Source organism: Syngnathoides biaculeatus, chromosome 14, assembly GCF_019802595.1.
Source record: "Syngnathoides biaculeatus isolate LvHL_M chromosome 14, ASM1980259v1, whole genome shotgun sequence".
NCBI classification, from domain to species: Eukaryota; Metazoa; Chordata; class Actinopteri; order Syngnathiformes; family Syngnathidae; genus Syngnathoides; species Syngnathoides biaculeatus.
In genome coordinates this window covers 6,893,515-6,908,444 of record NC_084653.1, presented here as the reverse complement: position 1 = coordinate 6,908,444, position 14,930 = coordinate 6,893,515, and the positions used below count along the sequence as shown (strand labels likewise).

General features: G+C 42.4%; 1 protein-coding gene and 1 long non-coding RNA gene across 9 annotated transcripts in view; one reads left to right on the top strand and one right to left on the bottom strand.

Moving 5' to 3' along the window:
- plcl1 (phospholipase C like 1) overlaps window positions 1–14,930 on the bottom strand; it is a 135,170-nt gene that overhangs the window by 32,933 nt on the left and 87,307 nt on the right. For 5 of the 8 annotated variants that reach the window (XM_061841679.1, XM_061841678.1, XM_061841680.1 and 2 more), the window contains exons 5-6: window positions 5,632–5,901; window positions 2,551–2,942 (exon numbers count right to left, since the gene is read on the bottom strand). In XM_061841679.1, the coding sequence (XP_061697663.1) occupies window positions 2,551–2,942; window positions 5,632–5,901 (662 nt within the window). Of the gene's footprint in view, window positions 1–2,550; window positions 2,943–5,631; window positions 5,902–5,975; window positions 6,083–6,724; window positions 6,811–13,553; window positions 13,619–14,930 lie in introns of those variants that run through there. The other 3 variants (XM_061841683.1, XM_061841685.1, XM_061841686.1) reach the window with 3 other exon arrangements.
- On the top strand, window positions 6,808–7,360 carry LOC133512245 (uncharacterized). Its single transcript, XR_009798145.1, has 2 exons — window positions 6,808–7,022; window positions 7,150–7,360. It is a non-coding gene; the product is annotated as an uncharacterized LOC133512245 (long non-coding RNA).

The following is a 14,930-nucleotide window of genomic DNA, read 5'->3' as shown; positions in this document are numbered from 1 at the left end:
CATTTGAAAATAAATAGGTAAATAAAAACTGTGACTTTTGGGAGAATATTTACCAACAGTCAAACATTATGGTGTTAGTGCTGGCACTGTGGTATTTTGTCCTGCTTTGCTACTTCATGACCTGGACATCTTAACTGTGATTGATGTAACTATGAATTATTTCTCCTGAAGAAGAATGTTCGGCCATCAGTTTGTGACCTCAAGTTGAAGCACATTTGGGTTCTGCAGCAGGATAACAATCCAAAACATACCGAGAGTAAATTTCTGAAGGGATCAGGGAAAAAAAAAACTAAATTAAGGTTTTGGAGAGTTGAGACTTGAATCTGATTGAAATGCAGTATCATGACCTCAAAGCAGCTATGCATGCTCCCATCTGTTTTCGCTGAATTCAAAGAATTCTGCAAAGAAGAATTACCCAAAATATCTCCACAGAGATGTGTGAAAGACACATTGCCAGCTATAGAAAATGCTTAATTTCAGTTGTTGTTGATGAGCAGGGCCCAACCAGTTATTAGGATTTGGGGCCAATGCTTTTTTCACACAGGGCCTGGTATTTTTTCCCTAATAAATGAAATCAACTTTTTAAAACTCATTTTAAGTTCACTTGGGTTATATTTGTCTATTTACTTTTTTATGCTGTTAAAATAGGTAAACAATGCAATAAAAAGAAGAATTTGAGAAAGGACCGAATACATTTTAGTGGTACTGTCTGCTCATGGGGACAGGATTCTGACATTGCAAAATGAAATCAAAACCAGATCAACATCAAGTCAACCTAAAGAGCATGTAATGTTCTTCTAAACTACTAGTGGAGGAGAAGTGTCCAGAAGATGATCTCAAAAGATGTGCCTTGAAGCTGACATCTCTTTTTGGATCAACATATTAGTACGAGTCTGCTTGCTCACACGTGAATATCATCCAGTCCAAGTACAGATCAACAATGATTAATGACCACCTTGGTGCCTGCCTACGACTTGCAAAGCAGCTCCTACACGCCTAACTATGAGAAGCTGGCCTCCTCCTCCCAGTGTTACGTCTGCCACTAAGGTAGAAAGTGATTTCCTTTTTTTCAGACTCAAGAGATTTGTCATGTACCTGGTTTATTTGTCGATTTGGGTCATGCAGATAAGTGTATGTGTGTGTGTAGTGGTTTTATACAACAAGTCATTGTGTGGATATTACTGCAGGTTGGAAAAGGTGTGTGGATTTGTGATGTTGACACTGAACTGGTAGATCTCAGGTGGTTGGCCAAATGATGTAAAAATGTTTGGGAATCCCAGGCTTAAAAAAATTAAATTTTGTAGTTGGCAACATGGCATGGAAGAGATTACAGTGATACCTTGACTTACAAGTTGAATTTGTTACAAGACCAAGTTCAAAAATAAATTTACTCATGTATCAAATCAATTTTCCATCCATCCATTTTGTGTACTGCTTATCCTCACTAGGGTGGTGGGTATGCTAGAGCCTAACCCAGCTACCTGCAGGCAACAGGCGAGGTCACCAGCCAATTACAGGGCAGATATGAACAAAAAAAAAACATACTTATTTTCACAACTACGGGCAATTAAGAGTCTTCAGTCAACCTACAATGCATGTTTTGGGCATGTGGGAGGAAGTTTGAGCGCCCAGATAAAACCCATATATGCATAAGGAGAACATGCAAACTGCACACAGGCCGGGCCAAATTTGAACCCGGGTCAAAACTGTCAGGCGGATGTGCGAACGCGAACGTTCACCATGTCGCCTCAGCTTAATTCTCCATACTGAAATGAATTTTAACACCATTACCTGTTCCAAACCCCAGGATATTACCACAAGGGTTAGGTGTTATGTGCTTTCAATATAGAAAGATACTGTAGTACTAGTAATACACAAATGTACAAATATAAAATATATTAGATTTTTCCAAGTGTAATTTAGCCAAAAGTTATCACTTTGACTGTCCTACTTACAATAAACATCTGAAAATGCATTGAGGACTGTGGCTCTCAACTGACAAACGCCCCCCCCCCCCCCCCCCATGCGCATTGGTTGCATATCTGAGGCTCATTTGAAAGCACAAAAAAAAATAACTTAGGTGCCAGCTGTTAAACTCAGAAAACTTGATAACTGGGGCGCTCATAAATCCAGCTAACAATGCATTTCTACTTCCTTTAATTCCTATGGGAAGATGATTGGCTGTATTTGTAAATTTAAAGTTCGAATAGCCTTTTGCATTTCATCCATCCATTTTCCACACAGCTTATCCTAGATAGGGTCACTGCAGTCTATCTCCGCTGACTTCGAGCAAAAGGCAAACTACACCCTGAACCAGTCACCAGTCAGTCACAGGGCACATAAAGACACCATCACTGAGTGGGAACTGAACCTATGCTGCCTGCACTAAAGCCACTCCACCATCATTAGTCAGGCAAGTGTACCACTCCACCATCATTGACTCCTTTTGCATTTCTTTAGCATGAAAACAGACTTCCCACAATTTTTCGGTTCATTGAACAACAATGAAACAACTGGAAACAATCAACTGTACTGTAAAAATAGAAGTACCTAATGTAGTAGTGCGACAGAGGCAGGTTCATGTCCTGGCACACACCCTCATGCTCAGGGTCCAGCAGCTGGCACTCGGGGGACTGCAGATAGCGAGCGAAGCCATCCAGCCCGAGCAGTCCCCTCTCCTTGCCCTGTGCTGAGGGCTCATAACGCCTCAGGAGCTCCAAACAGCCTTCGGTCGTGGCCAAGGACAGACCCTGCTCTGTCTCTAGGAAGAGGCGCAAGTCCTGAGGGTCTAGACACTCGCGGTCCTTGACCAGTTGCACCATCAGGAAGTAGACATCCGGTCGGGTGCACAGCTCACAGTAGGCCTCCTGGAACTCCTCACGCGTCACGTGGGAGGTTAGCTTCTCCTTGCTGCGCTGGATCTCCTTGAAACGCAGACGGACCTGTGATGACAAATCGAAAGCTGAGAAGAATCTCATAACTGCGATGAATGATAAACTTTCCCAATTCTTGCCTCATCCATTCATGAAGTTGGTCGATCTGATCAAACTTTGGCTATTTTGTTTCGCTGAGGAAATGGAAATGACCCAGATACATGGTGGCGGCGTAATAACGTCGTTCCTATTACTCATCCTTTCTCCTACTCACCCACACTCTTTAATCTTGTTTCTTTTCATTTTAACATTTTCTCACTATGCTCCTTGGGGGTGAAAAAAATAAAAATGCCTTTCTGACACCAGAGGGCACAAATGGATGGCGCAGCCAGAAAGTTACTGCTAATAACAAAACCCAAGAAATAAAACAAGGAATCTATTGATTTTTTTTTTTTTTTTGTCAAAGGCAAATTCCTGTTCACTTCATAAGAGTCAGATTAACCTCTACTCTCAGTCTAAGTGAAAAATGGTCACCACCCTGAGGACATTTCTTAACATTTGAAAACAAAGCCAGCTTTAATGACCCGGTTTGAGTTCATAGAAGGGAATAATCCAATCTCTTTCACGCAGACATCGGCAAACGTGATGTATCTCAATTATCAATATGCGTATAACAATCCATACACTTTACATGAAAACCATCAAAGGGTGATGTTTTCTGTGTCAAGCAGTTAAACAGAATTCCACAATCATATAATTAGATAAGAAGCACACCAGTGTCTCATGTGACCTATAAGGTATGTCAGAATAATTCCAGGAACTAAAGATCCAATGGGGCCCAGACCATCAACCAAGCAGTTGACAAAGATCCCGTAGCGTTTGCGGCTGAAAATGCACAGAATGTTTTCGCGTTTACCTAACTCACATGTACTTAAGCCTTGTGTGTTGTGTCACTAGCTAGCCAGTTTGTTGTGTGAGTCTAGCGTGAGTTTACGAATTTCTTGTCTAGTAAAGGCTCTTTTTTTCAATATTTTTGCCTTGTAGTTGTCCACCCTCGTTTTCATGTTTTTGGACCTTGCCTTCTGCCACACATTTTTGTGCCTTTGCGCTTGTTGGACTGCTTACCTGTGTATGATGACTGGCTGGTATTAAACCTCCCTCTAAAACCATGTCTCTTCCTTGGAGTCCTGCATTTGGGTCCTTACCCATACCGCTTATAATATAATACCGAAGATGAGATCAAAAGCATTAACATGGTAACAAGTTCAATATATGTGTGGAGACTCAAAGCACTTACACTAAACTATATTGCCGAATTTAATAGCTCTTTTTGTTTGGGGGGGATTGCAGTCATGTCTTTTTGAGAGCTGCATGTTTTCGGTGTAGGACCAGATTGTGCCTCAACATCCTGGAAAGCACTGAGGTCTACTGGGAGAGATACGGCGCATATACTTTTTTTTTTTTTCCTTCAATACATATTGCATGATGGCGAACTGTTATTCATTGTCCCTGGAATGGTGACAAATTAATAAACTTGTGTTCTATTCTATTCAGAACAAGAAAGAAGTAGTGCAAGCTACCATCTCTAATAATACTTATTCCCACACAGGAGATCGGATATTTGCCCATGTGTCTTGTTTTATGCTCTGTTTGTGTGTTTTGTGTTGTTTCTCTGAAGTGCCAATTGTTTGAAGGTTTACAATTACTGTAGCTAATCTATGCAAGGCATGGTGGGAGACTGATTTGAGAATCTACCTCAGAGCTCTGAGGACTTTGGCTTGTCTGTGTGGAGTTTGCATAATCTTCCCGTGCTTCTGTGGGTTTTCTCCGGGCACTCTGGTGTGCACCACCAATCCAAAATTGATTGGAGAATCTAAATTGCCCATAGGAATGAGGTTGGAGGATGAACATCTGACAGAGTGGGAGGGTACCGCAACACGCACATCAGAAAAGATATATGGTGTGGCATAGTTATTGATGCACTTGAAGGTGGAGATCCTAGTTTTATTTTAGATGCGGCAATGCACAGGGAAACAGTGGAGCAGTTTTACAGTAAATTTTAACTGGAAGTGATAAACAGGTTGAAGCAAGCAGGTTCCATATTTAGAACTGTGAAAGTGTGAGTGAGAACAGGTGTTAAGGAATACTTTTAAAAAAGTTAGCTTTTTAAGTTCAAATGTGTTAAATGCATTGAGGTGTAAAAATTTTGTATTGTCTCTTTATATCATCTTTTGGATTTTATCTATTGTGGGTGGGCCTGGAACGTATTCCTCACAATGAACATGGGTTCAGAGGATAATGTATTGTGAATACACCACTACGCTGGAATTGTATTAACCAATGTTATTTCATCAGGCCATCCATTTTCTGAGACTCCTATCCTCACAAGGATCGCGGGAATGCTGGAGCCTATTGCAGCTATCTCTGGGCAGCCAATCGCAGGGCACATAAACAGAAACTTACAAACACACCTAGGGGCAGTTTAGAGTCTCCAATGAATGCATGTTTTTGGAATGTGGTGAAAACTGGAGTTCCCGGAGAAAACCCACAGGCAGGGAAAGAACGTGCAAACTCCACAAAGGCAGGGCCAGGATTTGAACCCCACTCCTCAGAACTGTGAGGCTAACAGTCTAACCAGTCGTGTTACCATGTCGCCCCATTATTTGACTCCCTCAATTAAAAACAAAAAACAAAAACAATTACTGGGCTTTCCCCACACATTTGTTATGACAAATGTATTGTAATTCAGTAGTCGCACCTTTGCCTCCTTGATACCAGGGCACAGTTTAATGATGGTTGTGACAGCCACGTCCTCTGACACAATGCCATGACCATCTTCGTCCACTCGGGCAAACTCACTCGCCAGCCACTCACTCCTCATCTTGGTGCCTAAACTGCCTTCCATCGTTCCTCCTTCTCCCAGGCCGCCAACTCCTCCGCCGACCACTGATGGGTGTGCCAAAAGGTATCGGAGGCCCGTCACCCAGATGTTGGCCACATCTGCTGAGAGCGCCACCAAGTCTAAGGACTGTAGGAATGAAATTGTTTAGGCAAAAAAAACAAACAACAATCCTTGTAATGACCATTGAGATGCAGTGGTACCTTGAAGTTTGACCACAATCCTGACCTACTTTCCCTTTTAAAACCACAACATTTTTGTGGAGACTATCCCAGCTGACTTCGGCACACAAGGTGGACCAAATCCTGAACTGGTCGCAGGTCACATATAGACACTATCACTGAGTAGGAACGGAATCCATGCTGCCTCCATACATTTGATAAAAAGAATATTATGACAACAGTAAAACATGGTGGTGGCAGTGTGATGGTTTTGGGATTTCTTTGCTACCTCAGGACCAGGATAACTTGCTGTGATTGATGGAACAATGAATTCTGCTGTGTACATGAAATGCTGAAGGAGAACGTCTGGCCAATATTTTGTGCCCTCAAACACAAATGCTTTTGAATAATCCAGCAAGACAATGATCCAAAACACACCAGTAAGTCCACCTCTGTATGGCTGAAATAAATAAATAAATAAATAAATAAATAAATAAAATTGAGGTTTTGGAATGGCCAAGTCAAATTTCAGATTTAAATTAAATTTAGATGCTGTGGTGTTGTCACGTCCCATCGGAACGAGAGTAGGACCCAAATGCAGGAACTCGGAAGACGCAAGGTAGTTCAAGGAGAAACGTTTATTATATGCAGAGGTAGGGATCGAGCAGGCAGTCCGGTGCAGCAGCGGTAGTTGGGACGTCGGGCGAAGAGAGCATGTGAGCGGACAGGCAGGAGTCGGTACACAGGAGAACAATCAAAGCAGCCAGAAGTAACGAAGGAGCCAGGCTTACAAGGGTGGTCGGAGAACGGACGAAGGTCGGTACACACAGGTTCAATCAGGGATACCGGAGCACACAAACGGGACATGAAGATCATACGAACTGGCGCCGGGCAGTTGTCATCGCGGTCATATAAATCCACAGCATAATCAGGCTGCATGAGGCGCAGGTGTGCACCCTCCAATCAGCGCACCTGCGCGGACACCCGCACAGCTCGTGCTGAAGCGGCAGGATCATGACAGGTGTGACCTTAGGCAGTTCATGCTAGAAAACCCTCCAATATGGTGGAGTTGAAAAAAATTCTGCAAAGGTGAGTGGGACAAAACTCCTCCAGAGTGATGTGAAAGCCGCATCACAAATTATCGCAAACGCTTGATTTTTTTGTGCCTTAATAAATTGAATTGCCATTTGAAAACTGCACTTTGTGTCAACTCAAGGGTCGTGGGAGTGCTGGATCCTATTCCAGCTAACTTCAGGCAGACCACATCCTGAACTAGTTACAACTCACCAATCCGTTGCAGGACACATGCGACACCATCACAAAGTGGGAATCGATCCCTCGCCGCCCGCATCAAAGTCAGGATTGATTGATTTGTACTACTTTTTAAAACGGCCCAGCATTTCATTAAATTCTGCTTTGTCAACATGTTCAATGGCTACATCTCTTAGAACAGTGACTAAACGGTATACTGTATATTATGTGAGCATGTGTATGCATTGCTGAGCTAAGGGTTACATAAGTGCAAGCAGACAGAAAATGGAATATGTACTCATACCTGTCAACTCGTACAGTTTAGCCGTAGTTCATACGGATTTTGTGGTCAATCTTACATATACGGCCGTATATCACAAATCATACGGATTCAGAAAATTACCATTTGCTTTTACACAGAATCGCACGAGTCTACTCTATTGTGAGGAAAACTCAAAGCTGGGGAATTCCAAACGTAGTCTGCATCAAAGATTTTTGTCGCAGCAGGCATGATGTTTAGCGCAGATTAGCAAAATACTTTCATTTCCAGTAACTTTCCAGTAAATCCTTGGCCCGGATCGAGCACCGCCGAGCCGGACACCTCACCACGGGAAACATGGAGGCTGCAGCCAAGGAGCTGCTGGCCGGCTTTCAGCTACATGTCACAATCGATCAAATCGTTAACAATACGCTATTGGTGACACTGACCTATCGAGATAGGAGCAAAACGGGGATATTACTTGACTGCAACAAAAAGTGATTGTCATTTTTTATCTTGACTTTGATCATTTGTGGCTCAAATTAATTTGACTTAGCTCATAGCTAATGTAGCATGCGTGCTCACTAGTTAGCTGCCTGGGCCTCATTACAAATACATGGGATTATTGTAGCTGACATTGTAGCTCTCTTGGTAGCATTCTAACTCATGGTCATGTTTTTATAACACCTGAAAATAATATAATTGAATACTGTGTTTTCACCACAAGGGTGTCATATGCATGTCAAAATAGACGTTCCATAGGAACAATAGCTAACTCACTGACGTTCATCTATGGCTTATTGTTAGCCTTATCATACAGATCAGCTCCTTCCTCATTCACTAAAAATAAGTAATTGCTCATCGGCATTCAGTAGATATGTAATCTTTCAAAACATTTTTCTTTTCCCATCATTGATTCTCTTTGGTGAATCTCTCTTACAAATATCTGAGGTATTGAAGCCTGGCTGATAAATAGCCATCTTTTTGATTATTCTACTTAGTAGAATTAGACATTAACTTCAGATATTATCATGACGGAGATCTACAATAAAAATCATTGGAAAAACGTTGTGGGGTTTTTTTCCTCCGTTATTTTGACATATAATTTGCTGCGGTATGTTATCAGGATTTTTTTGGGTAGTTTATCCAGATTGGCGCTCTGAAAAGTTGACAGTTATGTGGACCACCACATTTCTTGTTTCCATCTGAACTGGGACGGTTGAGTTTAAAATGGATTTTGCGACTAGGTTTTACATTCCATTGTCTTTGATGAGACTTAATACAAATTTGACATACTGTACCAGCTCCCTAGTGTTAGAGGGATGGTGTCATCTAACTTGAATCCAAGGGTACATTCGGAAATAGACTTCAAGCGCTTGCTCTACATTCCAGGACGTTCGAAAACATAAGAGTGTTGTTGGAGCGCAATCCCATCTCTCTGACTGAGGAGACAGAGCGGCAAGACCAGCAGAAACGACGAGATGTTTACAGGTAAAACCAATGACGTAGAATAAAAACTAGTCAGCGCACAGGCCCCTGTCACATGGTCATTCAGCTTCAACTTCCGGTCACGGCAAAACATTGCTTTGGGTACTATTTCACGTGAAAGTTGACATCCTTACAATTGTCCATTGTGAAACATAATAACATCGAATTTAATTGGAATACGCTAGGTTTAGCTTTTTTGTTGCACCGGTGGCTGTCAAAACCATGCAGGTGGTTGCAAAGAAGTAACTTTTCACCAGTAAGTGTCGTGGGCATGGTCTGACCATGGGTGTGGGCAGTGCTTCCTGTGAGGGGCGTGGGCAGGCTACTCCTCCAGGTGGTGCCACCTTGGACAGTTGCCACAGCTGTCTCACATTTGGACACTAATCAACAAAGTATTTCAATGGTAAATGTGGCATAGGCATTTGCCAGTTCCTTGCGCGTGCTTCACTAGTCTGGGATACTCCACTACTGTGCGTAAGTTAGTGTAGAGCAGGGCTGCTCGATGCGCCAAGTTTTGGTCGATCGTGACGGCGTGCCACAAGAAAAAAAAATGACATCAGCCGTTTTTTTCTGACCCATAGCTCACCAGCTCATCAGCTTTTGACCAACTTATTCAATGGAATATTAGCAAAAGAGAAGATGCCAGAAGAATGGAGGAAAGGTGTGCTAGTCCTCATTTTTAAGAAAAAAGGCGATGTTCAGAATTGTGGAAACCACAGAGGAATAAAGATGATGAGCCACACAATGAAGTTATGGGAAAGACTAGTGGAGGCTAGACTCAGGACAGAAGTAAGCATTGGTGAGCAACAATATGGTTTCCTGCCTAGAAAGAGTACCACAGATGCATAATTTGCCTTGAGGATGCTCGTGGAAAAGTACAGAGAAGGTCAGAAGGAGCTACATTGTATCTTTCTAGACCTTGAGAAAGTCTATGACAGAGTACCAAGAGAGGAATTGTGATACAGCATGCACAACTGTGGTGTGGCGGAGAAATGTCAGTATAGTACAGGACATGTATGAGGACAGCAGAACAGCGGTGAGATGCGCCGTCGGTGTGTCAGAAGAATTTAAGGTGGACGTGGGACTGCATCAGGGTTCTGCGCTGCGCCCCTTCCTGTTTGCGGTAGTAATGGATAGACTGACAGACGAGGTTGGACTGGAATCCCCTTGGGCCATGATGTTCGCAGATTATATTGTGATCTGTAGTGAAAGCAGGGAGCAGGCGGAGGAACAATTTGAAAGATGGAGGTACGCACTTGAAAGGAGAGCAATGAAGATTAGCCCAAGTAAAACAGAATATATGTGTGTGAATGATAGGGGTGGAGGAGGAAGAGTGAAGCTCCAAGGAGAAGAGATAGCGAGGGTGGATGACTTCAAATACTTGGGGTCAACAATACAGAGCAATGGTGAGTGTGGTAAGGAAGTGAAGAAACGGGTCCAAGCGGGATGGAACAGTTGGTGGAAGGTGTCCGGTGTGTTATGTGACAGAAGAGTCTCTGCTAGGATAAAGGGCAAAGTTTACAAAACAGTGGTGAGGCCGGCCATGATGTACAGATTAGAGACGGTGGCACTGAAGAAACAACTGGAAGGAGAACTGGAGGTGGCAGAAATGAAGATGTTTAGGTTCTCGCTCGGAGTGAGCAGGTTGGATAGGATTAGAAATGAAATGAAATAATTAGAGGGACAGCCAAAGTTGGGTGTTTTAGAGACGAGGTTTGAGAGAGCAGACTTCGATTGTTTGGACATGTCCAGAGGTGAGAAAGTGAGTATATTAGTAGAAGGGTGCTGAAGATGGAGCTGCCCGGCAAAAGAGTGAGAGGAAGACCAAAGAAAAGGTTGATGGATGTTGTGAGGGAAGACATGAGAGCAGTTGGGGTTAGAGAGGAAGATACAGGAGATAGGCTAAGAAGGAAAAAGATGATACGCTGTGGCGACCCCTAACAGGACAAGCCGAAAGAAAAAGATGGAAACCCCAATTTCAATGAAGTTGGGACATTGTGTAAATTGTCAATGAAAACAGAGTAGAATCATTTGCACATCCTTTTCACCCTTCTAGTCAATTGAATGCACTACAAGACAATATATTTCATGTTCAAACAGATACATTTATGGTTTTTTTTTTTGGTTGCAAATATTCACTCATTTTGAATTTGATGCCTTTTATATATTGCCAAAAAGCCGGCACAGTGGCATGTTTACTAGTGTTACGTCACCTTTCCTTTAAAAAACAGTCAGTGTTCTGGAACTGAGGACATGAAAATTTGAAGCTTTGCAGGTGGATTTTTTTTCCCCGTTTTTGCTTGATGTACAACTTCAATTACTCCACAGTCTCAAAGTCAAAATCTCCACTGTATTTTGGGCTTCGTAATGCACCACACATAATCAATAAGAGATAGGTCAGTATTCTTGGCATGCCAGTCTCCTGTTCGCTCTCATTTACGACTACTACTAATTTTACTAAGCAGAGACATCCATCCAAAAGACATTGCTTCAGAGACAACATACTATATGTTGCTCCAAAACCTGTATATACCTTTCAGCATAGATGGTACTTTCACAGATGTGCAGTCTTGCTATAGACACTAACACCTTGGTGCTCATAACTATCTCTAGATGTTTCTTTTCCTCTGGCCCACAGGCAGGGCTACAATGTCCATGATTTCCTAAAATAATTTTAAATTTGGGTGCCACGGTGCTGCAGCTGTAAAGCGTTGGCCTCACAGTTCTGAGGACCCGGGTTCGATCCTGGCCCCACCTGGATGTCGTTCGCATCTTCTCCCCATGCCAGTGTGGGTTTTCTCCAGGCACTCCGGTTTCCTCCCACATCCCAAAAACATGCAACATTAATTGGACCCTCTAAATTGTGAGTCGGCTGTTTGTCTCTATGTGTCCCGCGATTGGCTGGCAACCAGTTCAGGATGTACTGTGTGTTGACAGCTGGGATAGGCTCCAGCACTCCTGTGGCCCTTGTGAGCATAAGCAGCAAACAAAATGGATGGATGGATGGATGGATGGATGGATTAAAATTTGTTGTGCAGGTTTTAATATTTTAATTCATGCATTGCAGCAAAAATGTAGACAATACAAAAATGGAGTCGTGCTCCTTTGCATTATCGCCATTGTTATGGAGTGTGACTGTTGGCTTACAGGTGAGCTCCAGTCTGACAAAGTCTTTTAGGCCCAGACAGGTGGCTCTGAAGAAACAACAAGAAGTAGAACTGGAGGTAGCAGAAATGAAGATGCTGAGGTTCTCGCTTGGTGTGAACAGGTTGGATAGCATTAGAAATAAGCTCATTCGAGGAACAGGCTAAGTTGGATGTTTTGGAGACAAGGTTAGAGAGAGCAACTTCGATGGTTTGGACATGTTCAGAGGCCAGAGAGTGAGTATGTTGGTAGAAGGGTACTGAGGATGGAGCTGCCAGGCAAAAGAGCGAGAGGAAGACCAAAGAAAAGGTTGATGGATGTTGTGAGGGAGGACAGTGGGTGTTGGAGAGGAGGATGCATGAGATAGGCTTAGATGGATAAAGATGACATGCTGTGGTGACCCCTAACGGGACAAGCCGAAAGAAAAAGAAGAAGACGTTTGCCTCATCTATCAGTGTAGTGAAATGTGGAGCGGGATTTTTGAACAATTTATGGAAAATACGACACCAACATACCACCGAAAAGCAAGCTGAGAATGAGAAAAGTGAACGAACTAAAATCCCAATTGGCCGCACAGCATCACTTTTTACACAATATAGTTCAACAGTGAAAGCCGCCACCGTAGCATCGTTCCGCGGGTTTGTCACATCATCGTTAATAAGAAGTCCTTCTAAAAAGGAGAGATGGTGAAAGAGGCACAGCATAGATAGTTACAAAAAACGTTTATGGTTCACTATCTTGTGTTGTGCAATATTGGCTCATGCGGTTATGCAAGGCACACAAGCATACGTTAACACATAAAGAATCCTCAATATACTTTTAAATAAATATATTTTGCATTCTTGTCGTGGGTACATGTTTGTGGCTTGGTCATTCAATTTGATTATTGGTCATTCTAAAAAAACAAAAAAAAAGACATCAGCCCCCATACCACTGGTTCATGACAGTAAGTGTGTTTCAGCTTAACTTTCATAATTAATTATTATATATTCATCACTTCATTTTCTATAGCAATGTGTATGTTTACCATACTTTTTTTCCCTGACCAGAAGTCAGAGCCTGTTGACCATGGCAGAACCAATGATGGATGCAGAGTGTGGAGTCCAGTTTTGGCTCTACGTCATTGGGCAAAACTAACATATTCAATCTGGTAGACACACTGATAATATGCCTGCGAATGGCAAACACACTTGTTTGTAAAAACATGGAAAAAGAAGAGTGCTCTCCCCTCAGAACAGCGTCAGACTGAATTTCCAAACAAATCCCCAAAATTTCACACGCCTATGCGGTGGAGTGAGGCTAATTCCATTGATCCCACTCAACTTTATGTGAATGCGCAGTACCGGCACAACGTCAGAAAACTTAGCTTTGTGTACATGACTACCTGTATTTCAAACACACAGAGGCACACACACACACACTGTGTGGACTGACTTCTCGGTTAGTGACTCTGGAACAAATAAAGACTTTCTCCTTACTGCTTGCCTGTCACCCGAGTCGTGCATTGGGGTCCGCCCTCGAGTCTCGTTCATGACACACTTGCACAAACAGACACCCATGTGCCCAATCAGACGGACGGTCCCGGCCTTTCACTCGTTCTGTTTTGGCGACTGGTATGCACACTCTGTACTAATCTATAGCTCAGCATTCTAAAATGCTGAGTTTATGCATCCCTATTCATTTTTGTGCATCTCAGATCCGAGCCATATATGAAATGAAATCCTCGTCTCAACTCAGTGCATCTTCTTGTCAAAACAGCACTAATAGACGAACACTCAAATGCTCCAAATTATACATAGAAGATCCAACTCAAGGCCTTTGTTCACACAGAACTCCTCAATACTTGGTGGGGATAAGAGTCCTCACTAACCAAACAGGAATGGAAAAAAAACCAGGAAATAAAACGCTCTTAGTTCAAAATCAGTAACCGTGCTACCGGCAATCATCTCTGACCATCATTAATGTGAGACACCTCAGAATAATTTTTCACTTTCAACACTGCTTATCCTCACTAGGGCTGTAGGCATGCTGGAATTATCCCAGTTGACACTAGGCGTGAGGTGAGGTACACCTTGAACTGGTCGCCAGTCAGTTACAGGACACATATAAAAATATAAACAAACAACCATTCACACCTACAGAAAAATAAGATTTCAATTAATCTACCTTGCATGTGTCTGGGATGTTCGAGGAAACCGGAAAAAAAAAAACAGTAAAAGAGTTTTTATACAAGTGTCTACAATTAATTATGTTTACCCAAATGCTGACTGAAGCACATTTCAACAAACTTGGGGCAACCCTTGAAATGGAACTCTATTGTTAACCTGTAGTAGACCCAATGTACATGCTTTTTCTTAGACTTTTTGTGTCACTTGAAAAGTCGGCACTAGCCTTCACAAGGAAGAAATTTGTCTCGTTTGTTTCCCAGTGATTGACTTTGTTCACTATCACTTGGTAAAAGTACTTGGACGCACACTGCTGAAGTGTTTTCTGCTGAGAATGGCAACCGGGGTTTGTGTGATATGCTGCTACAGTATATTTAAAGAATTTCAAAATGTTTGCAAACAATAAGTGCCTGATCACTTCAAGGTGGCAGAAAAGTGACTCCCGTTGTCCTGGTTGGGTGAAGTCATTTAGGAAACTATAAAAGCTAAGTAACAATTGGACCACAGAGCACTGACCATATCATTGTGAAAAGTTCAAATCTGTGCCATCAAAGCAATGGAAAAATAAATTATCTTCCATCCATCCATTTTCTTAGCCACTTGTTCTCACAAGAGTCGCGGGGGTAAATTATCATGCTACAGTAAATATGTCTAAATTATGACAACAGCTATTTTTAAATCAACTTAACT